The following is a 24887-nucleotide window of genomic DNA, read 5'->3' on the forward strand; positions in this document are numbered from 1 at the left end:
GAGGGACTGTGAGCTGCTGAGATTTTTGACCCAGACTTTAGTGACAAAACAAATCACACCAGCTGGGTTAACCAGTTGAGATTATACAAAAAGAGCAAAATAAGCATGCTAGGAATGAGGAGATAACATATGGAAATGGACCCACAGTTTTTCATGATATGGTGACAGTGACCAGAATGAGTTGATGGGTAGAAATACTGTCAGAGTTAGCAAAGGAGGAAAATTGATTACAATATAGGCTGACTATATCCATCAAACCTTATCCTGGGACATAAAAAACAAGAAAAGGCATCACTGCCTGCTGATGGGGCACAGAGATCTGTGCTCAGGAGGCAGGATGCCATTCTGTGCCTGGGTCAATTCTGTGAACCCTAACATCAGGCAAAGACCTCATCTAAATCTCAGATGGTATTACCTTACTTCATGCCTCTTTGAAAGATGAGGGAATGATACCTACTTGACCAGAAGAATCTTGTTTCCCCACTCATCGATCAAATCCTTCTCTCAACTCAAGCAGAAGTGACAGAATAATTCTTCCTTTCCCTTATCCTCTGCATATCAATGGAAACTGAAGACTGTAGCGTAAGTGTGTAGTAAGACATAGGTCAAGCTCCACATGCAGGTTTAAAGATCAGTCTGCTCTCTGCTTCAGCATTCCTACAGCATCATAAACTACAAAGCACCAAAGTGCTGCCCTGGCCAAGACAGTACCTCTTTGCTTGTGCTGCTTGATGGAGGATGCACTCCTGTGTCTGAACTCGTGGAAGGCTCCTTCTTCTTCTGCTTGTGGTCATGCTGGAGAGACAGCAGCTGTGTCTGATCTTTGGGGAGAGTTCGGTGCATCTTCCTGTTGTGCTGCCCATCTTCCATCTTCTGAAAGCAGAGTGATGAACTTCAGAGACAATTATGCCTTGGAGGACAACCAAGAGGCCTGCTGGAAATACTGGCTTTTCAAAGAACAAAGTGACCACAATTCCAGCAGGGCCGACAGAAGAGTCAAAACCCCGAGCAACAGGAAGAATGAAGTGGCTCCAAACACCCTCTGGCTTTTTAGACAGCAGGTCAGAAAATCGTATTTGTTCTTTTTACTTCTACTAAAACCAGAGGTCTTTAACCAAACACCGCATGATTCTGTTTGATTACAAATCAATTTGCAGCTGAACATTAGAAAAACATTGTGGCCAAGGTGACAACACTTGATAATGACAGTTCAGCATTAAAATTAACCTCTGCTCCATTGTTTTTGTGAAAAAGAAACAGTCCTGGTTACAATGTGAATGCGAAATGGGAATGGAGATTTAAGCTTGGGTTTAGCTGATGCTGGAATTTTATTTATTTTTATTTATTCCTTTTATTAAAGGAAATTTAATCAGACTGAAGATCCTTTCAGCACAGAGAAACAGCAGGGACAAAAGTGGGAGAGGCAGTGTCCCTGCTGAAGAGAAAGGAGGGTGACTCAGTAACATCTAAGTTAACTCAAAGGAAGGCTGAACCTGAGAACAAGAGGAGTAAAGACATTAGTGAAGTCCTCTTTGGTCCATGACTCAGAGGATGGGAACACCCTTAGGGAACTGAAAAAGACATCAGATACAGACACAGGGAGCTGCAAACTGCTGTCAGCAAACACCTTCTTCATACCTGCTTCTTTTCTAATTTCCTCTGTCCATCTGCTATGAAGTATCCATCTTCCACAACTCTTTTGTCTTCTTTACCCCTATCCTGTTTCCTCTGACTGACCTTCACCTCTGGCCACCTCTGCTCACACTCCTGCTTCCTTCTTAGCTCCTGCTCTTGCCTTTGGTGCTGGAAGAGAGCCAGAGAATAACATTGCTTATTTTACTTTACTTTTGTACCCACCAATTACTGATGCCAGTGATCATAAATCACAAGGCCCATTTCCTGCTCTGCAGTCACTAAGGGGGGAGACACCTGACACACCACAGAGCAAAAGTGGGCAGGGACAAGCTGCCACCACCATGACTGCCAAACCGGAGTGGAACCTCTGCCCTTTTGGCAGCCCAGGGCAGATCTGTCATTAATGAGGCATGTGAGATCTCCCTGACAGCCAGCAACTAATCTAATGACAAATGTCTTCCCAAGATTTCAAGAAGGAAGGGGTTTTTTTCCAGAGTGTTCCCATTTTGCTGGAGCAGCACTGCTTCACAAATGTCAGCTCTGGAGTGTTCACACAATGCTTGAGTTTTACCAGATACCCAAGAGAAGAGACATGTTGGTGATTTCTGTGTTGTGCCACGTCAAGAAAGACACTGAGGGGTTGGAGTGTCTCCAGAAAAGGGCAACAGAGCTGGGGAGGAGTCCGGAGCAAAAGTTTTATGAGGAGCAGCTGAAGGAGCTGAGGGTGTTCACCCTGGAGAAAAGGAGGCTCAGGGGGACCTTACTGCTCTGCATGACTCCCTGACAGGAGGTTGTAGCCAGGTGGGGGTCGGGCTCTTCTCCCAGCAACAAACAAGTTGTGCCGTGATAGGTTTAGACTGGATATTAGGAAAAATTTGTTTACTGAAAGGTTTGTCAAGCATTGGAACGGACTGCCCAGGGAAGTGATGGAACCACCACTCCTGCAAGTGTTACAGTATGTGGATGTGGCACTTAGGACCAAGATATAGTGGTGATATGTGATGATACAGTGATCAAGATATGTCAGTGCTGGGTTAATGGTTGGACTGGATTCTAGAGGTCTTTTCCAACCTTAATGGTTCTGTGATCTTATGATTTAGCTCTGCCTCTAAGACAACAGTGTGACAGGCAGCTGAAAAGGCAACCAGCTGTCTTTTAATATCTTAAACAAAAGCAGGGCCAAGACTCTGGACCAGACCAACAGACTGTAAAGTGGGAAACGCATATGAGAAAGAAATGGGCATCTCTCATCCTATCTGCTGGGGCTACCACCACCAAACCTACTCAAGCAAAATGCCCTTCCTCTTCTGCTCACAGTTCAGGGCATGTTATCAGCAGGAAAAGAACAGAGCCCACCTAAAATCATTGTGTTCAAAAGTGACACGGTTCTCTCAAGGTGCAAGACTATGATCCAGGTTGTGCTGACAATTTAACACAGCCCTCTTGCCTTGCAAAGCCTACTCCCTACAGGCACATCTTTCATTTGTGATGAGACATGGAATAACTACACAAGCCAGCCCCCTACATCCTCCAGCCTCCTCCTCTGCTCTTTCTGCTGCTCGATGCGCTTCTGCCGCTCTGCCAGCAGCTGTTTCTTGTACTTCTCCTGGTCCTTCAGCTGGTGCTGCTGCCGATGAGGGTCAGAACGGTTTTTGTTCTCCTGCTGCAGCCTCAGAAATTCACGGCGGAGAGTTGACTCCCCCGGGAGATTAACTATGGAGCTGAAACAAAGAGGATGTTTCTAGGTGACAAAACATAGCATTAAAGAGAGAATACAAGGTGCTTTGGGAATTGTTTGTTGCCCTGTGCTAGCAAATCACGATATATCTCCACCAGTTGACCACCACCACTGCAGCCACACTTGCTGGGCTACAAACCAGCCTGAAGCTGATTATTGGGTCCTTCATTTGAAGAGCTTCCCCCCTGCACCGCAAGGAAACTAAATCAGCAACTTATTACAGACATTTTATACTCAGCAGTTATGTTTGACAGCTACAAAACAGTTAAAGCTACCAAAGGGGACCCAGGAGATTAGGGATTCAGAGCAAGTTAAGAAAGCTGTTCTGGCTGAGGAGAGCTGCCTTCAACGAGAACAGCTCGGGCAGTCAAATTTTCTATTTCAGTAATAGAACTAACCTTGGTTCTCCTTCATCTTCATTCAGCTCATCATCTTCCTCCTCACTGCCACTGTAATCATAGTCTGTTTCTTCTAAAAAGGAGAATAAACAAACACCAGAGGAGGACGCTGTTAAGATATGATCTTGAACTTTGTTTCTGAGCATTCAGCCTGAACTACAAGCTAAGCAGGAACTGGAATTTAAAAGTCACATGTTGTACTGGGAGGCTGAGGGGAGGCAAAATATCCACATACATAATTCAAAAGCTAGTTCAGATAACGATTCAACGCAGCCCCTTTATGCACACCCACCTTTTCCAGTGACTGACTGTATTGGTTTTGCAAAACTAACCTACTTCCATTATCTGAAACAAATTAGGCTAAACCCACAGAGAAACCCCAAACCTCACAGCACCACCAGCAGAGGGGTTCTTCAAAAAGGACATAAAAGCTTGCACTGCCCTGCTCTCATGCTCTATACCTATGTCATGGCTATGCTGAGGCCACCAGTAAATCCAGGTTTCCTTTTGTATCAAAGGGAATAATTAAGTAAGCAAATAAGAAAACAAAAATTAATACTAGTTTCAGCACAAAGTTTCAAAAGCTGACCCACAGCTTTAAAGTTCTCTTCAAGATGAACATGAAGGCAGTTTTTACGGGGTAATTTCAAACTGGTCCTACCCTGCATTGTTGGCTGTATTACATGCTAAATTGGCACTTCATTTTTTTTTTAAGTTACTATTTTGAAGTGTGTAGTCTGGCAACTCCAAACTATTCTCCTCTTCAGGGGAGTTTTGATTAAAAATAGCATTTTTCAGGTCAAAATACAACTATTTATGAAGAAGTGACTGTTATCATTGCACTTCTCCACACCTGTCTCAAGGGCAGTTGTGAGAAATTCTAACTCCCTATCTTTCCATTCCAGTGTGCTTTGAGATTCATAGGTGAAAGAGGTGGCAGAATTTGCAACTACTACTGGAGTCAGTAAATCTACTTTGCAACAGTAATTTAATTTTAGGCACAAATACTCCTGTTGTCAAATCAGAGAATTTATAAGACACCTTCCAACACCATAGCACTTTCCAAGTTTGCCCTGACAGTCCCTGATCCTCACAGTGCTTCTGGCACTATAAAGCATACAGGAAAGAAAATGGGGAGAGAGGGCAGGGTCGTTGGTCAAAAGGCCACATGTCTCTGCCCCCTTTGTACGCCCTTAGTCTGCCATGCACATGCATTTTCATAAGTATCACCCCCATTCCTGCACTGCTTCTTCCAGCTTTTGCTCTGAAGGGTAAGGCTGGCATTTGGAACAAATCTAAACTCTCTTTTTCTTCATACACTCTGTGAAGCAGGTGATTCATTATAACATCTGTATTTAACTGGAGCTTGGAGGTCTTCTCCAGGTCTCTTTTTTGCACTCCATTGCCAAACACTTGAGGAGTCCTGCTGCCCCCAAAGAACTCACGAAATAAAATTATATGGAGATCCAACAGGTAAATCAATTGGATCTGGGACAGAAATATGAAATGAGAGACCAGGAAACACTTGTGGAGCACTACTCAAGAAAGCAGAGATTTTACTTGGAGTCCTTGCTCCCTGATAGCATCAGGGCTGCTCTCAATGACTCAAGGTTCCAAGGACTTTACCACTAAAACACCATTAAGGACCCAAAATTTCTTTGACAAAGAAATCTTCAAAATGGCCCCACCACTATGAAGGACAATGCTTTCTCAGTTTTCCTGGTTCTAGTATTTCAGCTCCATCTGCCTTGTGCTCTGCTGTCAAAATCTGAGGAGGACATGCTCTCTGAAATGTCTTTTATTTTCGTTTTGCCATGTTACCCTTTTCTCCTTTTTTCTTCCTTGTCCTGTCCAAGTGATCCTTCAGCATGATGCGCACTTGCCGCTCGTTCTGCATGTCTCGGATGAAGGAATGCTTCAGCAGGGTCTCAGTGGATGGACGATGCAAATAATGCTTTACAAGGCAACTTTCAACAAAATTTAGGAACTTCTTTGACCTGAAAAAGACAGAACAGTGGAGAAAAACCAATAATCCTTTTCAACTTGTGGACCAAGCATTACCCTCGAGTGATGGAAAGCAATAACTTTGCAAGGTTTCCTTCTACACTGGAACTGAGAGACAATTTGAGTTCTGCCACCAGTGAGACTCCTGGGACCAGCACAGTGCTGAGGGTGAACTCCACCACCCTCTCAGAGGAGCTACCTTGAAGTACATCCTGATCAACAAAACCACAATCTGGCCAACACAGGCCTTTTAAAAATGCCCTTGACCTTTTGATAAGGTGAAGATTTTCTTTATACACTTCATTTAAAACAAAAAGTAATTCTCTGTAGGGTAGGTGACTGCCATTAGCCCCACAATGTCCATGCAATCTTCTGATAAACCCTGATCCCAAGCAGCCCATCTATGCCTTCCTTGCTTACCCTGCAATTTCGGCCACAGACAACAAAATGAAACGACTGCCACAGTTTAGGCAGAGTTCAAAAGAAAGGTGTTGCTTCCCAAAGGTAAACTCTATCTTGCCCTCTGGCTTAATCTAGCACTTAGAAACAGCTTAGGAATCACCTCCTAGATAACTGCATGATTTAACAAAATCATTGTCCCTGGACAAGAGAGCTGAAAACCCTCCTAAGCCCAGTGCAGCGAAAGTACAGGGTTTTTTACACATCTCTTTACCATTTTCTGGATTTCAGCTTTGGGGGTGGGTTCCTTGGGATGAGAAAGAGTGCCCTCATGGGATGCATGTCACACAGGGCTGCAAAAAGAAACCACAAATTACTGAAGGATGCATGTACCCCCTGTGATCTCACTCCCCCGTTCCAAACACTACCACTTCCAAAATCACAGCATCTGCCCCAGAACCCCACCAGTAGCCTACTAAATTCACACTACAGCCAAGAAATCAAGTCTCTGAGTACACAGAGATTTCCAGCTAAAAGAGATTCAAAAGAAAGGCTTCAAGGCAAGAACAAGTACAACTTTCTACATATTTTCTATATATACAGCTTCAGAAGGACATAAAAAAGCTCACCTTTCCCATGCACAAAAGCATGTTTGCACATAAACAGAAGTTAAAGCTGAGACTGAAATACTTAAATAGTTATTATGTCTGGCTTCTGGTTCAGATAAATGATAAGCTCCATTCTAACCAAACTCTTTGCCACATTGTTCATGGCATATGAGAAAACCCAGGATGAGGAAAAGCTCATACAAAGCACACAGCTCATAACCTGCACCACAGCACACAGCAGAATGACTAAGCACACATTTCATCCATCCTGTGCTCTGGGAATGGGAGCACCATTACCAGGTAATCTGCCAGAGATTCCAGTCCTGCATTCAGAAGCTACCTTCTCTCCAGCCCACTGTACTTCTCTTTAGGGCTACTGTTGAGGAAAGTTGAAGCTACAAGGAACTCAGCAGAAAGCAAATACTGTCACATCTCATCTATTCCAGGCACTTTGTATGGAATTTTGAGCATGCTTAATCCGACACCAAGAAACGTTGAGGGTAAAAGGTCTTCCTTCACCAAAGAGAGCTACTGAATGAGAACCGATAGGAACTACATGGAGGCTGATTTCTTGTAATATTTAGGTGTTCAGCAGTTATGCTCTTAACAGAAATGGACTTAAAGCATTACAGAACCAGTAGAAGTGACAAGACTATGCTCTGGTAAAGCCTTCCCTGCCTTCTATTAATTTCTCTGCCTGCATCCACCTGCCATAGTTTCTTGCATTTGGTTCTGGCTTTGACTTTTTCCTTGGTATGCTCAATAGTACAGGACACAGTGGAAATGAGGGGCAGAACTCTGGTTTCTAGCTCTGGGTCCCAGACACTATTGTTCTACAGTAAACAAAAGACAAGGCAACAGAATACAATTCACAGCATTTCCCTGTCAAAACTAGGGAAAACATCAAATACAAATGGCAAGAGGAACTGGCATGCAAAGTTACAAAGTCTGTCCCAAAGAAAACTCTCCATGGACTCACTCATGTCTCGGGACTAAGCTTCAGTCAGGCTAAAGCACAGGGTCTGAAAGTGCTCCTGCTAAAAACCAAGTCTGATGGGAGAACAGCCAAGTGTGTTCTTTAAAAACAGCTTACATGCTCTCAGGCTCAGGCCAGAGTATGACAGATTTCATCTCCTGCGCTCTCAGCAGTGACCAGTTACTCCACATATCCCATATGCTCTGCAGGAGCTGGGGCAAAGCCACCAGCCCTCCAAGCAAACAAAAATTCATGAGGACTTTGCACCCACAGATCTCTGCCTGACCTGCAAGAGGCTCTCTGGGGGAATGAGGAGGCAGCATGCTGTAAAACTGTGGCAATCTGCTGTCAGGCTGAGAGTGTGGTCATGGATCAAAGCCATTACATGTGAGCAAATGCTGTATTACTCCCAAATCTGTGAGAATCAAGTCAGTTTCAGAGTAAAAATATAACCTTTAGGCCTACCTTCTTCCACTGCCATAAATTTTTTTAGTGACCTAAACTCAAAGCCACTCCTGCCAATATTTTCTGCTGACATATCAATGACTTCTGCTCCGTTGTATCCACAGGCAGTGATTAACAAACTGATGCTAACAAGAGCTTTAAGAAAAAAAGTTTTTTTATCCCAGGAGATGAAGGCAAGGAATCAAAACACAGACTGAAAGAGTCTAAAAGGAAGAAGAAAGCAAAAGAGTCCAAAATGAGAAAAAGTCATAGAGTGTTTTCAAAGATAAAGACAGAACCAGAATTCTGTGCATTAGTGCGTTGAGTACTAGTATGAGCTATTTTAACACAGAACACTCCCACCTATATACAGAATCACTTACGAGGAGCTCCTTCAGCCATTTCAATAGCAGTGATTCCCAGAGACCACAGGTCACTCTGCAGGAAAAGAAACAATGCAATTTGCAGCTTGCAGCATTCAAGCTTGTTTGTTTTCTTCTTGGGTTTGGGTTATTTTTTTTTTTTACAGTTTCCCTCGATCTCTCCTGGATCATGTTGTTTTACTTGGAGTGACAAATATTCTGCTCCCTCCTACTCCCTACTGAGTTTTTAGGAAATGTGCTAATAGCCAGAAGGTTCCCATTTCCCATGCAACTCTGAACAGCTGATTCATCATTTAAGCAGCCAGTCCCAAAATGCAGACCTTCTGCATTCAAAAAACAAGAGCCAGACAGAATATAGCAGGCACTGTTTAAATATATGTCTTAAATCTGTTTTCATGAGGCAGCAACACACAGCAGTGCCTCACCCTTCTCCTTCTGGCCAAAAATAATTCTTGGTCTTAATGCTTTTCAGAGCAGTCATTGCTGAATTTCTACACTGATGGAACAGGAATTATATATAGTCAAGCCTTGGGGTCTGATTTTTTCTGTCTACAAAGTCTCCAGTCACACGTTTTTGGGCACATGAGAGGAGAGTACATCATGCAGTCACATTTATGTCACAATGTATGTTCAGCTCAGTTAATAGGGTAGAGGTCCCTTTATCAGCTGATCTGGACGCCAAGGGCCAGGTTTTGATCATGGAAGGTAAATTGCAACCACCACCAGTGGCTGTAAAAACTTCACACATTTCCACTTGATTAATCATGTGCATTATTTCATTTTTTTTTGTCTAAATGTAGCCAAATGAGAGGCAAGTAGCCAAACCACCTTGCAGAGCTTCTCTTAAAACTTACCTTTTTAAAAATGAGAGTGATAGAAAACCTTCAAATATTAAAAGGAATAAACCATTACCTGAATAGCAGCTCATACCCAGCCCAGCACTCAATCTAATTTTACCAACAGAGCCCTCTCAGTCCAGCTGCTCTGAACTCCTCACACAAGCTGAAAGCCAGTTCACGTCACAGTTTGTGGAGGGATTCAGCAACAAAACTGGTGAGAATTTCATAGATCCACGATACTGACTTGTTATTAAGTAAATGACTGAAAATTAAGAGTCCTATCTTCTGGTAAGTACACATTCTGGGAAGGAAATCAACTGGGGACAGGGAATGAAGACAAGAGATTAACTTCTTGAGGTTTCAGCAGAAGATTGGTATGGTATGCAAAAAAACCAAAATCATTCCTTGGGCATGACTAACACACACAACACGACCTCAGTGGGCCAGTGCAGCACAGAAGGTCTGAGCAAGGGAGAATCACAGCCTCTGAATCACTAGGAAATGGAAGCAATAACAGGTTCTTCTCATAAGTATTTCTGAAGCCACAATTGGAAGGAGAGGTGCAAAGTGGCAATGGAGAGAGCACCTGAACTGAAAGAGTGACTGCAGGATCACCCAGAAGATACCTGCTCAGAAAGCCATCCCTGGAAAACATGCTGCATGGTAAGGACAAGAGGAAATGCTCACAAACTGAAATACAGAAAATTCTGTGCCTTCTCACCTCAGCCACCCTGCCACTGACAAGAAATCATTCTGGGATGGGATGGGAAACCACTCACAGTCACATGCTCATGAATGAGCAAAGGGATACTAATTACTGCCAATTAACTCAGGATTCACAGCTGACTACAGAGCAAAACAGCTCTATCACAGAGTGCAGTAACTTGCCATATTAATATTACACTACTTCAAGTATTCCTTTGGAATTTCTCTCTTCCTTTCTTTTTTATTCAGACCTGCAACCATCTTAGCACGTTTTTATTGCAGAGAAATAAACGGAAGTGTATTTCATGTATTAAAAATTTGCAAAAAGTACTCACAGTGAAACGGCACTCTTAAAAAGAGCCTCTACCCACATATTACGAATACTTCTATTTGTACAGTTCTAGGATTACTGTGGTTTAAAAGACAGGACGTTTGAACTTTTCAAATGAGCAGGATTTCAGCAATAACCCACGTTTTCTTACCTTATGAAGAGTTTAACACTTACTCTGTAATCATATGTAGAGTCTGGGTTCTCCTCACAAGCAATGACCTCGGGTGCCATCCAATATGGTGTGCCAATAAATGTGTTTCTTCTCCCAATAGTCCTGTCCAGCTGAGCACTTACACCAAAATCCACTGAAAAGCCAAGAAGAGGTAAAGAAATTAGCAAAAAGTTGTATCCACATGGCAGAGCGTGTGCTTAGTTACTTTCATACTGTTTAGAACACCAAACCTTTGGGCTACAATATATAGGAAATCTGAGTTCCTCCAGCATATCTTATCCAATAGGTGAAATTCAACTGCCTCTCTTTTTCCCTTCTTTTTGACAGAAGAATTAAATAAACAGCATGTTAAATCTGCCCAGTGTGTTACAGCAAGAGGAATTGCTCTACAAGACATTACAGAATAATTTATGCTTAATTTAAATGCTACATTGAGTAGGACTCATTGAGTAGGTCTTCAACTAGGCTGAAAGAAAAAATAGTATTTACACACAAGGCAAATTTGGATGCGTCTAACATAGCCACTTGTGAAAGCTGCAAAGAACTACCGTATCATTTCATTTTGAAGTGTCTGGAATAAATCCTTCCCTATGTTCATACAGTATCTTAGAACAAACTGGAGAATTTACTACTTTATTCTCATCTTAGATCATTGTAATGAGTGAATCATGTGGTTCCCTTTGTGCTGAAAAGGGTGATACCTTCATAAGGACTGTACAGCAAAATGGTTTTGTTCAAATATGAAAAGGGTCCATACAACCAATAATTACATGATTGTATTTCTCGTTGAACAAAAACCCATGATACACTAATTGGATCCACTGGGATAGCACTGGAGTGATATTCACAGAGGAGACAAAGGAAGGGGGAAAGGGAAGGACTGAGAGGAGACAGCCCCATGGTTACCATCAAGGAGCAGATTTTCTCACTGATGTTGCCTCATTGCAGATCATCTGCAAACCAAAATCATTTGTACTGCTATAATTTCATGTGCCTGCTCAGCAAACCTTCTCCAAGAAGAAGGTGGACCTGACCTTTGGGATCATTCTGTGCTCTGTGCTTCTGATGGGAAGTGCACACTTTTACACTGAAGTGGAATAGAATTGAATTGAGAAACTCTTGGTTTTCTAGCTTCTTTGCCTTAAGACACATGAGCTAAATCTCACTGGAAACAACTTTTTTTTCTTTTTTTAATCTTTATACTTAGTAAATCTGTTTCATCTTTACCCAGAGTCAGAAAGGTTTAACTATTTTGTCAACCATGTGAGGAATGGTAGAACTAGTAACTATACAAGACCATAAAAACACACAACACCCCCTTCTTACCTGTTTTAAGAGGGAACAGTTGACAATTAGTTCATATGATTTAGAGACTACAAGCAAGATCCTGCCTTCATTTAATTTGACAGCAAAACTCCCTTTGACTTCAGTGAAGCCAGGTTTGTGCGAAAGGGTTAAACCATAATGAGATTTAAAGTACGTATTTTTACTTGCTCCAACCAAACATCCTATCCCACATCCACAAGCCATGTTTATTATTTGTTGTTTTCCAACTCTACAGTGAATTTTTTCAGTTAAAGAGAGAGGGACTGTAAAGATCATCACAAATGAGAAGTGCTCCCCTTGAGATTTCTTTAAAACACTTCCCTGTGGTGTCTTTCCAAAACATGAAAGACATGCCCTCCTCAAGAGAGATAGGTATTTGAGTTTAGTTTTAGGAAGTCAGAAGTTGTCAACACTGACAGGTCGCAGCAATAAAAGGAAATGAGTAAACCCTCCAGCTTTTTTGAGAGATTACTGTTACTCAGTGGTAGCCACTTACACTGTCAGATTTATGAAAATCTCTTATACCACTTCCTTTACAGAAATGGATTAGCGAAATTTGTTCCCCCAACTTTTTTACTTTGGAATTCTTTTGCATCCCAGGATCCTCTGTGAAGGCCTGATGGTGCTGTGACTTACTGGACTCGTTCTGTGTGTGACTGCCTGTATTGCCCACAGGCTGTGAGGGACGCCCTTGAAGAACACATCACATTTTCACCTCTTTCTACATGACAGACACCTTGTAATCACAAGCAATACGATACTTGGTACACATGCTGCGCTTAGGTTACTGAAAGTTTTTTTTGAGTCAAGATGGCAATCTTAAATTTTAACAAACAGGTTTCTAGCACACATTTAAGGAAACTTACCCAACTTTACTTCTGCATTTTCTGTGAGAAGAACATTCTGTCCTTTAATATCTCGATGGATCACATGGTGAGCATGAAGATGTGCCAATCCCTAAAAGAAAACCAGATTTTCCTTATTCTTTCTTCCTAATATTACCATGAGTATGGCACTGTTGCCTTTTTACACTTTTATTCATAAGGAAAGTCCTTTACATGTTACTAGCAACATTTTCAGCAAGAAGAGGACAGCAATCATAAGTCTGATTGTCTGCTTCACCACAGGCCTGACAGTGGTGGAGCATCTCTTGAGTCAGGTGTGAAGAGAATGAGGTAGCAATATTTTAAACTTCTGTCTCAAAAACCAAGGCATGCTCCTTACACTCTATGTTAAAAGCAAACAAAAGAGAAAAAGAACAAAGCAGAATGCCCTGTATGAGGACCAGAGACAGCAGCTGGCTGGTTGTAGTGGCCTAAATCTTGCATTCAACAAAATGGGAAATTCAGTAGTAAATGGACTAGGGAAAGTTAAAAATACCATGTCAGACCTCTTTTTGAACACAGCAAATACTGTTTTCAGTCAGCTAATATTTGCTATCTCCTCCTGCATTTCAAAATTGCCCGTGGTTGAACTAGCATAGACATAAAAGAACATGCTGAAATAACCTGTTCTGGTAATCTAGAGATGCTTCACTCACAACATTTAGCCTCTCTAATATTAATGGCTTCAAATAGAGCTTCCACCCATCTTGTATATTTTCCAGATGGAAATATTGTCAATCCATGTGCAACTGGGCCATTCTGTTTTGCAACAAGCATGATTAAATCCAATCCCTTGCTTTTACCAACACGCTGTTACAGTTTTCAGTTGCATGAGCATAAACCTAATGTTTTAACATCAATTGCTTTAACAGAGACATTACAGCCACACCAATGACGAATAACCTGACCACACCATTAAGGTTTTTTCTTTTGCAGAAGAACTCCCCATACTCTCCAGATATAATGATCATAATCTGCAGGCTAGTGCCAAATCCCTGTAAGAAGGCAAATATTCTCTATGGAGCACATTTCTCAACTCCTATGCCCCAGAAATAAAGTTTTACCCCTATTCAAGCATTACTTCAGCATGCCATCTAAATTCCAACTCCCAGAATACACATTTATCTTACCATTATTTAGAAAAGATGTAAAACTCTATTATAGGGAAGATGGATCAGTAATTCTGTAATAGGTTTTGAATTTAGAATGACTGGCTCCAACATCCTATTTTTTTTCCAGTTCACTAGATTACACTTGGGAATTGTTTTATCCTCTGTACTTTCCAGGGGAGGGGAAAAAAAAAAAAAAAAACAAAAAGCAACCCTAAGCTTGCACAGAATGAAATATAGCCCGAAGATTTGTCATGGGGAATACTGTCCCAGCAGGGCCACCCTTAAGATTTTGGAATGCTGTTATAGTGAACACTGTCTCTAATAGTGTGGAAAAGAGACCCCTGAGTGTGTGCAGGTAAAGGAATTATGAACAGAAAGATCTTACAAGCATGAACAGCTGAAGCAGTGAGCAGTAAGATCTGCTGATGTAGAGGGCAGTCATTGTGAAAACAGAAAATTTATTTACCTTTCTAGGTGCCCCCTGTCTGGAATTTCAGAAGACAGCTATTTGCCATAGGAAAGAGGAATTTTCTGTTCTTCACACAGAAAATGGGATTAACTACAACAATATGGGATGTCAAGCAGCCATCATGCCAGCTCTCAGGGCTCTTCTGAACTCTAGGACCATAGCCCATGAGCCCCATGGATCACAACCTTTAAACAATAATGCTCATTAGTGACCTATTTTAGCAACCAAAGGCTTGGAAAGGCCTTTTTGTTGCAAATGAGCAGCGAAGCTCTGCTGGCAGGACTCACCCTGAGAACCTCTCTGCAGATGTAAGCAATCCAGTCTTCCTTGAAACAGTTCCCTTTTGTCTTCTTTACCAAGTCAGTGACAGAGCCTGCACCGCAGTACTCCATCACCAGCTGCAGGGAGACAAACACACACAGGGCACCATCACCACAGCTCTGCCAGTGTGCAAACAGAAAGAACACCTGCAAACACCCACTTCCACCACAACCCAGGCATGGCAAACTACACGTGGCCTTCTTGGATACCAAGCAACTTAAAATCTCATTTTCTGTATCACATGCACTGCTAAATAAATAAAAAACCTCACTAGAGCTCCTCACCTATTGCAGGTTTTAGGTAGGTTTTTTTTTTTTAATATACACGAAGTTGGAAAAGCAAGAGCTAACAGCACTGAAAAACGTGGGAATTTTTAAAAAATTTGAAATTTCTCATTTTGCTGCAGAGCTTCAAAAATCTTGCAGCAAAAAATTGGAGGATTCATTATTCTTCTTTTCTTTATTGCCAATTTCTCTGCTTCCTTTTTTTATTTTCCATCTGAAAAAAGGAGAGGAAAGCAACAAGAATGAGGAAAGAAGGGATAAAGGACAAGGTCTTTCACTTCAGTAAAAAAAAAATACAGAAGCATTTAATTTGAAAAAAAAAAGGTTCAAGCAACAAATCAGAATGACAGCACAAGTCATAAGAATCATAACATACTTTATGCCCATCCTCAAAGGAAATCATGGGGATGGAAGACATCTAGGGAGGAGTAGTTTTTCTCTTTTAGATGTTATTCTTCAGAACAATGACTTCAGAGCTTCACTAAGACAGAGTCCAAGCCAAGCACACTGGAGATCTAAAGAAGCTGTAAATCTGATGAGCAGAAATGACACTAAAAACTTACCCAGAGCTGATCATCTTGGCCCACAGGACTTTTCTTTACAAAAGCCCCATAATATGTAGCAATATTCCGGTGATGGGAGTACTTTTTTAGCATATTTATCTCCAGCTTGATTTCCTCCTCTTCATTCTGTAACAAAAGAGAGCAGGAGGCTCCTTAGGTTACCAGATATCACTGAGCCCCAGGGCTGCAAAGCAACCTCTGTCTTTAGAGGCCTCAACATGCTGGAACCACCATGAGCAACCTGGTCTGATCCCATGGCTGACCGTGCTTTGAGCAGGAGGTTGGGACCAAAGTTACCCTGGGATTATGAGACTGCAGCTGATGGACAACTCCTAAATTGACAACCGAATCACCCTGATGTATGGGTCTAAACCAATTAATTACTAGGGCTTGACCTAAAGAATCAAAACCATCCCCACTTGGGCATAAGAATTGCATATTGCCTCCTCAGGGAGCTTAGACAGGACCTATTACTCCCCCATTCATGGTTTCTGCATGCAGTAATTTAGTCTCGGAGAAACTAACCAGATTCAAACAAAAATAAAATTATTCCTAACACTCCATTACTTAAATACTTGGAAAAGCACTCAGTGCACACATCAGCCAATTTGTCTTCCCAGTCCTGTGGAGAGTCCTGCTAGGAGGAAACCAAAGCCAGGGGCAACTTGCCACAAATCAAACTCCAGCATAAGCCAGGGTTAGGATCTGCTCTTTCCTTGCAGCTGTGAGGCTGCCTATCTGGACCGTGAGCTTTTTCCCCCTCCTAACATCATGCCATCCATGAAGCCTCTGGCATGCTGGGGGCTAGCATACCCCTAGACATCATCTTCCAGGCACCAGCTGCCTGTTCTCCCTTGTCTTTGTTTCAGTCTCACCAGGGCAGATGTTCTCTTCTGCTCGTACAGCATTGTGCACAATAAGACAACTAACGGAAACACAAGTTTTAAGAACTATAAGGAAATGCCCTTTTTCAGAGAGAACTGCCTGATTTGGAAAGGCCCCCTCAGAGCCTGTTTGCTATGGTGCACAACACCCAGTGAAACACATGTAGGTTTTGCCATCTCAAACACTTCAGTAGAAACAAGTGGTGCTGCAAGGTATCCTTGTATCAGTTAAAAGGAGTAGGGCAAACTTGAGAATTAATTTACCTTGTTGCAAAAGATCCCAGTCAGCACTTACTAGCTGAAGGGAAAGGAAAAAAAGAAAAAAAAGAAGAGGCAGCAAGAACAATTCAGCCCCAAAGGACATTTTTCTGTGGTTTTCCAGTAGTTTTGCCATTGAAGCACTCCTTTGACCATCACAATGGACTGCTTACAAAGCCAGACACATTGTCCTTTCTACCTGGAGCAACACATTAAAGCCTGACAGGCTAAAGCCAAATTCCCTCAAGAATATGCATATGATGTGTCTTATTGAACTCGACCACACAAAAATCATTCCCAACAGAAGGGCCCAGTAAGTTTTCCCCAGTAATATCAACCCCCAGGAGACACGTTACCAGACCAAAGCCTAACTGTATTAAGCCTTCAAAGATGTAAAATAACTCTAGTTAGCTATATGAGCTATTTCACGTTTCATAATAATTTTTGTTGAGCACAGGCTCTCAAGCTGCGCACATTAAACTGAATAGTTTGTTTATCTTTTGTTTGCAGTTAAGGAGAAAGGAGGACCCTTAATCCTCAGCTTGATACAGCCCTGGATGTTGCATGACTGAATTAGTGGGGCTAAAGAGGAGCCCAGTGCAGCACCTGGAGCATCCAGGAGAAATGGGAGCTGACTCCCAGACAGCATGCAGGAAATCCTCCAGGAGCAGGGTCTAATTTCTCTCTGCACATGGACAGAACACAATCAAAGGGAGGGGAGATGAGAGCTTGTGCTGAAGGGATAAAAGGCTCTACTCCTTTCGGGACTCCAGACAGTGCTGTGAAAGGGTGGACACAAGCAGGTAAGGATGAGGCAGAGAATAAGGACCTGGGAACTGTCATCCTGGACTTGACCACAAGGGTTCTGTCATCTACACAAGTTTCTGGATCTTTAGGGAAGAAGGGCAGAAAAAGGAACGAACAGAGAGGACTCCTTTCTTCCTCTGCTGTCCCTCCTGCATTCTGCCCACTCCTTCTGCAAACATGCGGAGGGGCAACATTCATCTTCGGTAAAGACCTTCTCCAAATTACTTAAAATATTTACAGATGTTAAGGGTTTGGTTTTTTAATTCTGCCCATCTGCATCAAATTTGTGCTGGTGGAGCCCAGCTCCCTGCTGTGCCCTCAGCACCAGCCTGTAGCTTTCACAATTCCCCTCAGGGAGCTGGCAGATCTCAACCACTTCTTCGTAGCTGCTGCCTTTTTCAGCTCCTCTTCCTTTACCCAATTAATTTTCTGGATGTTGGAACCATACTGGCTCTTATCCAAGTACTTCCTATTCCTCTGCAATCTGACCTCCATGTTTTTAAAACAAAACCAAGCACGTGGCTATTCATGAACACAACCGGGATACCCTGTAGGCTCTTCCACATCCCCTGGCAAGAGCAAGAGTAGCTGCACATGTGTAATGCTCCTTTCCCAGAACCAGGAAGATGCAATTCCTGCTTTCTCTTGTGTCTTTATTTACCCTGAAGGCCTGCACCTGCTCCTCCTTCCCCTGCCCATCCTGGCCTATAGGGCCCAGGTAACACTGCCCAGTACAGGTGGAGTGCCCTGGGGAGACACTACTTGGAGCAGACAGTGGGGCATTTCACAGACAAATGCACTCTGGCTTCCCAGTGCCTCAGTGAGTTTTGGGAAAAATACTCTATGCCATGGAAAAACCAAGGCAGAAGGGTAAATGTGAGTGATTGTGCCCCATGCGTCATGTCTGAGGCCCACCCAGGAACTGAACCCAGACTTGCTAAGCCTCAGTGCTATGTATATCCTTCAAGCAGGGTGACTGGGGATAAAAGCACCCTCAGCTTCTCAGTGCATGCCCACACTCAGAATTTCCACTTTCCACCACCCCTCTTGCCAGCATTACCATCAGCCCCATGTCTCAGGGGTCTACAAACCTGCTCATAAATAATGTTGCTCAAGGAAAGGAAACAGGCTCGCAGATGTGCAGGTGCAAAAAGCTGTTCACTTTCACAAACCAACGCGTTCCTTTGTGCAGATGGCTGTGTGCACAGAGGTGACAGGCTCATGATCAAAGGCTGTTTTTGAAGATGTGGGCCTATCTGCAATGGCATTAGAACTAGAAAACACATGCCTCTGACCGCAAATGGAAACGAGATCAGATCATCAGCTGATAAATACTGCACCAAGAGACCCCTCAGTACTGGGGCAGGTCTAAGAACAAGTCTCACATTTAAACGTTATCCTGCTCTCTAGAAAGAATGAAAGCAAAGATAGATGGAGAACGATGTGCTGGAGAAGAGCTCTTTGATCACCTGCACCGCTAGCTGAAGAGACAAGCAGCAAGAATGGCTCTGTCAAAAAACAGGAAGCAGAGCCTGCATGGAGAGGCACATGAGCACACGTTGCCATCAGCTCCCCTTTAACCATTTCAAAGGGCTCCCCCCGCTCCCTCTGAAACTCAACACGGCAGCACTTCCTGACAGATGTCCAGAGGATGCCATAATGACCACATCATCCTGCTGCCGCTCTTAAGAAACCGGCTTGGGGCTGCAGCTCATGACAGCAAAGGGCAGATTTGCTGAGCTCTCGGAGTGCCCCAGATCTGAATAATCACAGCTGGAGCTGGTCAGGCAATTTCTGATGAAATGACTTCTTACTGGAAAAAGCCCTGTAGATTTGGTGAAAGAACCAGAATCTTTTGGTGAACATAAGTGGCAGAAGTAACAGAAGTGACTGCATCCAGACATGCCAGCCTGTGCCTTAGCAGCACGAATACAGCCAACTCTGCATTAGGAAAGTGGAAGTAAGAGCAAACAGCCCTGCACTCACCCTGTGCCAAGGCCAGAAAGCAGGAACACTTGAGCACAGCTGAGCTGGAATTATTCAGGGTTTACTGGGGGAAGAGCACCAGGGAAAACCCCTTTGGACAGCTGCACTAACATGCTCCTCACAACTCCCAAACCTTCCCATGAAGGGTCTCAATGTGAAAACAGCATGACCTGCTATCACTGCCCCTCAAACAATGGGACAGGTTCCCCAGTATGATGCTGGCTCTGTCACCTGCAGCAAATCAGACCTAAACAGCTGTGTTTTGTTCTCAGAATCCTGCAAGTCTACTAAGGTGATTCCTGAAGTGGAACCACATAGTTGTCCTCTATTTAAATTTTGTTTCCATGTAAGTAGGCATTACTGGATGCTACAGTTTGTTGCTTGCATACAAGACTGTTATGTATAGCAAAAGGAAAGAAATCTTTCCAAGGTTCCCTTCCTGCAGTCTTTTCTTCAATTGTTTCATCAAGGAAAGGACTGTCACTGGTGTTAACATGACAGCCCACAAGTGACACCTTTAACCAGTCCTCACACACTGTTGACTGACCCAGCAAAGCAGCTCTGGATAACTTCTGAGTCTGAGCCAGGATCCATCCTATCAGCTCCTCTGTCAAGGCAGGGAGGTGCTCTCAGCTCAGGAATCTATCATCCAAATCCCATCTGCTCTCCCTTCCAAAATCCAGCAGCCTCACATTTGGTGACTGTCATTTTTTAAAGCCAAAGCACCTGAGGATATATGTACCTACAGACCTAAAAGCAGAAATCAAATGTAGCACTCATTTTAAAAAAAAGCACCCTCCTCAGTACAAAACTGGCAATTCAACCACACGCACCTATTGTACGAACAGCAGCCATGGTCAAACCAGCCCTTAGATGTGCTTTGTACACTACAGTAGCATCCAAATTCAGATCACTTGCTGCTCCGGGCTGGATTTTCACACCATCAACAGAGAGAACTGTTCTGGACCTGCTCTACGTGACAGGACCAACACAGACACCAACTTGGTCTGCGGCCTTCCAAGACAATCAAAAGACACATGAAAATGGCAAGCAAGGCTTGCTTGTGCTTGCCCAAACACCACATGTAGATGACTGGCAGACCTGGCCCAGAAGATTCAGAGGATTTGGCCTGGTTTTTTTTTAATTTCAGATGATAACCCTTCCGTAATATCGCAAGAGGAGCTGGATTTCTGTTCTCCATATCCATATTGCCAGAATGACAGAGCAGGGAGCTGATCTTCAGTGAGTCTAAGTGCATCCTACCAAATGAGACTTCTAGGAAACTCAAGAGGAAGAAGCAGGGAGTCTCCCCAGCCTTCCTGGGGCTCAGGCTAATGTAGTGTCAAGGAGGCAAGCTGCTCCACTACTGGCTATGCTCTTAAAAGCACACAAAACCCAGTATTAGCAACATTTTCAACACCCTGTTTCAGCACTGACACCTGTTTACAAATGTGAGTAGGGACAGTGCCAATTAAACTGTCTCCTTCCCTCAATGGTCAAATCACAATAAAAAAGCACTGCATTTGCATTTCTAACACGTTCCTGCTTGCTGGCTGTCAGGGCACTTCTCTGAGTAACAGCTTGCATGCAAGGCGATAGGATGTGATGAAACACAGCAAAGGCGGTGCAGAGCTACAGGAAATCTTTTAATTGCTATCTCTGACAGCAGATAATCAACTAGAAATAAGCAGGAATTGACTTCTTGTCTTTCATATTATTGACCACCAAAATATATGGCAACACACTCCCTTATTGCTTTGTCACCACTGATCAGCCACACTTAAAAAATATGGTTAACATCACTCAGTACTTCATAAGACACAAACCAGTGCTCAGAAACCATGATTTATACCAGTGGATCTTCTTTCATGAGCTGTCCACCTTCTCATGATCTGATTATTTATTTTTCCTTGCAGCTTAACAATGACCTTATTTTTGGTTTTGCACTCACCTCAGTAACATTCATCACTTTGACTGCTGCCAGCTGCCCAGTCTTAACATGGCGACCCTGTTAAAATAATAGAAGACACTAAGTAAAACATATAGGCAAACTATGAATACAACAAATTAGGCATGTAACAACTACATTTGACTAATTGCTTTGAATCATGTTCAAGGCAATGTTCTAGTTGAAGGTGTCCCTGCTGCTTGCAAGGGGGTTGGACTTTTAAAGGTCTTTTGTGACCTTTGAAAGACCCCTTCCAGCCTAAACTATTCTATGATTCTATGTACCAAACAATCTTCCAGCGACACAAAACTACCAAGGTGAAGTTTGGTGATGTGCTACCAGAGCCACACCCTTACTGTACTCTAACAGCTACCTCTACAGGGTTGAACTTCCCTTTAGCACAAAGGAAGCAGCAATGCTGGGAGACCTCTGTTCTCACAGCACAACATGGCACAAGCTCATGGGTCTCCAACTAACTTCTGTTCAACAAGTGATGCCAGCCCTCAAGCCTCCTCTTCTAGGAAATCTCAGCACAGTCCCAGAATGTCTGAACAAGAGCCATGTTCTTGTCCTGCCATCCATGGCTGAGGCATGCTGAGGAAGCTGGAAGGCATTGGGCAGTTGGCTCTGCCCCCACCTTGATCCCGGACATGTCCTGGCGCACCTCAGGGCAAAGACAAAACTCTGGGTTCCAGTACATCAATCAATCTGGCAACCTGTATGTGGCTGCCAAGAAACTAAAGTTTTATGCATGTTTTTGCCTTTTTTTTTAATGCTTTTTACTTCAAAATGCTTAGTTTTTATGATTCTTACTTCAGCTGAGTTAACTGTATCTCAGCTACTTCACCAAAAGCATGCAGGAGCTTTGAATTTAAAAATGTCATCTGTGGTGGTGGGGAGAAACTAAACCAGGACTTTGACTGTGTGGGTGCCTACACATAAACACAGTTTATTATGAAATGCCCACACCCCATAGTCACTTTTAAACAACAGACAACTGGTAACTTCAGACTAGGTAATAGGCTTGGTTTTGAAAATACAGTGAGGTAAAGGGAGGTAACAGGAAATAAATCTATTAAAAGAGCAAACTTGTTACTGAGACTGACAAAATGTGATTCACAAGAACATGCATCATGAACACAACCATGAAACTTGCTGTCAGTTGCAGTTTCTTGCTTTGGTTCGGTCAAAGTTGCTCAAGAGATACCACAGATGAAGTCTTTTACCATGATAACCAGCACTGACCTCACACTGGAAGATAGTATCAAAAGATTTGAATGAACAGTGGGTTTGCTATACATCCTAATTACTCACGTCCATCAAATGCTCAGAAATGAGTTTGAAGCTTTGAGACTGCAATTTTATTCCTGAAGTAGAAGTGCCTGTGAAGCTGTATATCGAAATAACTGACACCAGTTAAGGAAGCCACTGAAAATCAGAAATCAAATATGAAATGCTGCAGTTTGCAGATAAAATGATTTGCAGGTGCAAATTTACACCTGCAAAATTAAAATCTGGGTTGATGAAATTCTAAAACTCAGGTCCTATCTGCACAAAAGTGCACACAAATGTTATTTCTAAGACTAAGGAATTTTGCATCAAAGAAAAATGATTCCTCATTCTCAGGCAACATGTCACAGTCATGTTTTCTTTTACAAAAAATGAAATCTTGCTGAGTTTTTTGCATATTTATAAGTGTCCTCTTTCCATGGAAGCATACCTGGGATTGCAAAGCATTTTCTCATGAAGTAGAATGGTAGAATTTACTTATCACACAGACCTCAGGAGGAAGACAAATAGGGCACACTCTCCCCAGGCCACACATGACTTGGTGGGTGAGTGTGGATGGGCAGTGACCAGTGCCAGCCTGAAAGACGCTGGTGTTGGGTCAGCAACCCAGGTCAGCAAGTTTGTTCTGCACAGCCACAGCTCCTCTCTTGAAGCCATTGTCTGCAAAGGTTCCCATTTACATTTATATTAAATTTCTTGGTGAGAGGGCCTTCCCCAAAGCACAGCAACCCTGTCTTCACCCCAGAGTTTGTCTGGAGACAAGCATGATGGTAACTCCATGTCTCTGGACACCACACACCAGGTGACAAGCCCATGGAAAAGAGGAGTCTCCCCTGGACTGCTATAGATTCTGCAAAGGATGGCACCAAGAACTAACACTGATTTTCATCACTGTAGTGAAGCATGGAAACCTGCTTCTTCATTGAAAAAAAATAAATCAATCAGTACTAGGCTAACACTGCACTTGAATATTCATCAGAATAAGGAAGAGGGAAAGGCTCGGCATTCAGTCCTGGTTTTGAAGCATAACTCCTGGTCAAATTGTCCCTCTGTATAACAGATACTGGTTATTTTGCTGCCACAGTTATTTCCACTGTATGCAAAACCTGCTGCTCTCACTTACTCTTACCACTATAAATGTGAATACTAAATCCCCCTCAAAAAGGTTTGGAAACTTATTAGTACTTATGGGAAAGAAAACAGCAAGTCCTTTTGCTTTGTGGGTTGTGATTCACCTTTGCTCAAAAAATGTGTCCCTGTTAACTAAGATGCACAGCTCAATCTTGCTCTTGCATTAAGGCACAGACTATGACTGTGCTGGCAGTTCAGAACAAAAGTCACAAATTTCTCAATATTGGTCTTTTAAACTGTTTTGAGTTAATTTTCCTTAACACCTCTAAAAGCAGTAAACATCCTGAACCCAGCCCTGCGCTTCTTGTTAAGACATAGAGAGTAATGCCTTAGCAAGGCAAGGTTTCAGTGCTGGTCCCTTATTTTTTTCGTTTATCAATAAATCTCAGAGGTTAGCCAGAGTTCATGGAAACTCTCACAGTGCTGCTTCTGCTGAAGCCACAAGTTGAGCATGTGTGAATTGTCTTGAGAAAAGCGGTGTTTTGATTTTCTTTAAAGCTTCTAGGAGCAAACTGGCTGTTTTAACTGTTTCACAACCTAACGAGATCAACTGATTCACTTACTTCTTGTGACAGACATGCGGTAGTTCATCCTTATTAATTTAATCTGAAATGGGAAGAAGAAGGAGAGGCATTGCCCTCCCAGCCCTCTGTTCACTCTGCCACTGCCCATCCTCTCCAGATCATTAGAGTTCAGCCTGTTGTGATTCAAGATCCTCCACTGCACATTTCCCCAGAAACTGGCCAGAAGGCTGGAATGGTCTGTGGGCTGGTTGCCCTAATAAAAGGTTTCATCTTTCACCCAAATGCTTAGTATAACAGCAGGTTTCAGCTCTGGAGAACATAGTAGCCAAAACACCCAACAGTCATTTGCAACACCCATACTCCTATCCAGGAGTACAACATCAAACTCCATCGAGCTCATATAGAGCTTAGACACAATTCTGAGGCTCAACAACTTTCTAAAACTGAAGTCCACCCTTCATTTTGATG

The 24887-nt window shown here is 42.8% G+C and overlaps 1 protein-coding gene across 7 annotated transcripts in view; it reads right to left on the bottom strand.

Annotated features, from left to right (window-relative positions):
* NRK (Nik related kinase) overlaps positions 1–24887 on the bottom strand; it is a 90956-nt gene that overhangs the window by 39454 nt on the left and 26615 nt on the right. For 6 of the 7 annotated variants that reach the window (XR_004242976.1, XM_032123560.1, XM_032123562.1 and 3 more), the window contains 12 exons: positions 21478–21534; positions 15592–15717; positions 14711–14821; positions 12825–12915; positions 10635–10765; positions 8586–8640; positions 6449–6527; positions 5593–5768; positions 3772–3844; positions 3161–3356; positions 1639–1803; positions 712–873 (listed from right to left, as the gene is read on the bottom strand). Coding sequence is in view for 6 of the 7 variants with exons in the window: in XM_032123560.1 (XP_031979451.1) it covers positions 712–873; positions 1639–1803; positions 3161–3356; positions 3772–3844; positions 5593–5768; positions 6449–6527; positions 8586–8640; positions 10635–10765; positions 12825–12915; positions 14711–14821; positions 15592–15717; positions 21478–21534 (1422 nt within the window). In the remaining variant the exon portion in view is untranslated. The remainder of the gene's footprint in view (positions 1–711; positions 874–1638; positions 1804–3160; positions 3357–3771; positions 3845–5592; positions 5769–6448; positions 6528–8585; positions 8641–10634; positions 10766–12824; positions 12916–14710; positions 14822–15591; positions 15718–21477; positions 21535–24887) is intronic. The other variant, XM_032123561.1, reaches the window with a different exon arrangement.

Source organism: Corvus moneduloides, chromosome 14 (assembly GCF_009650955.1).
Source record: "Corvus moneduloides isolate bCorMon1 chromosome 14, bCorMon1.pri, whole genome shotgun sequence".
In the NCBI taxonomy this organism is placed as follows: Eukaryota; Metazoa; Chordata; class Aves; order Passeriformes; family Corvidae; genus Corvus; species Corvus moneduloides.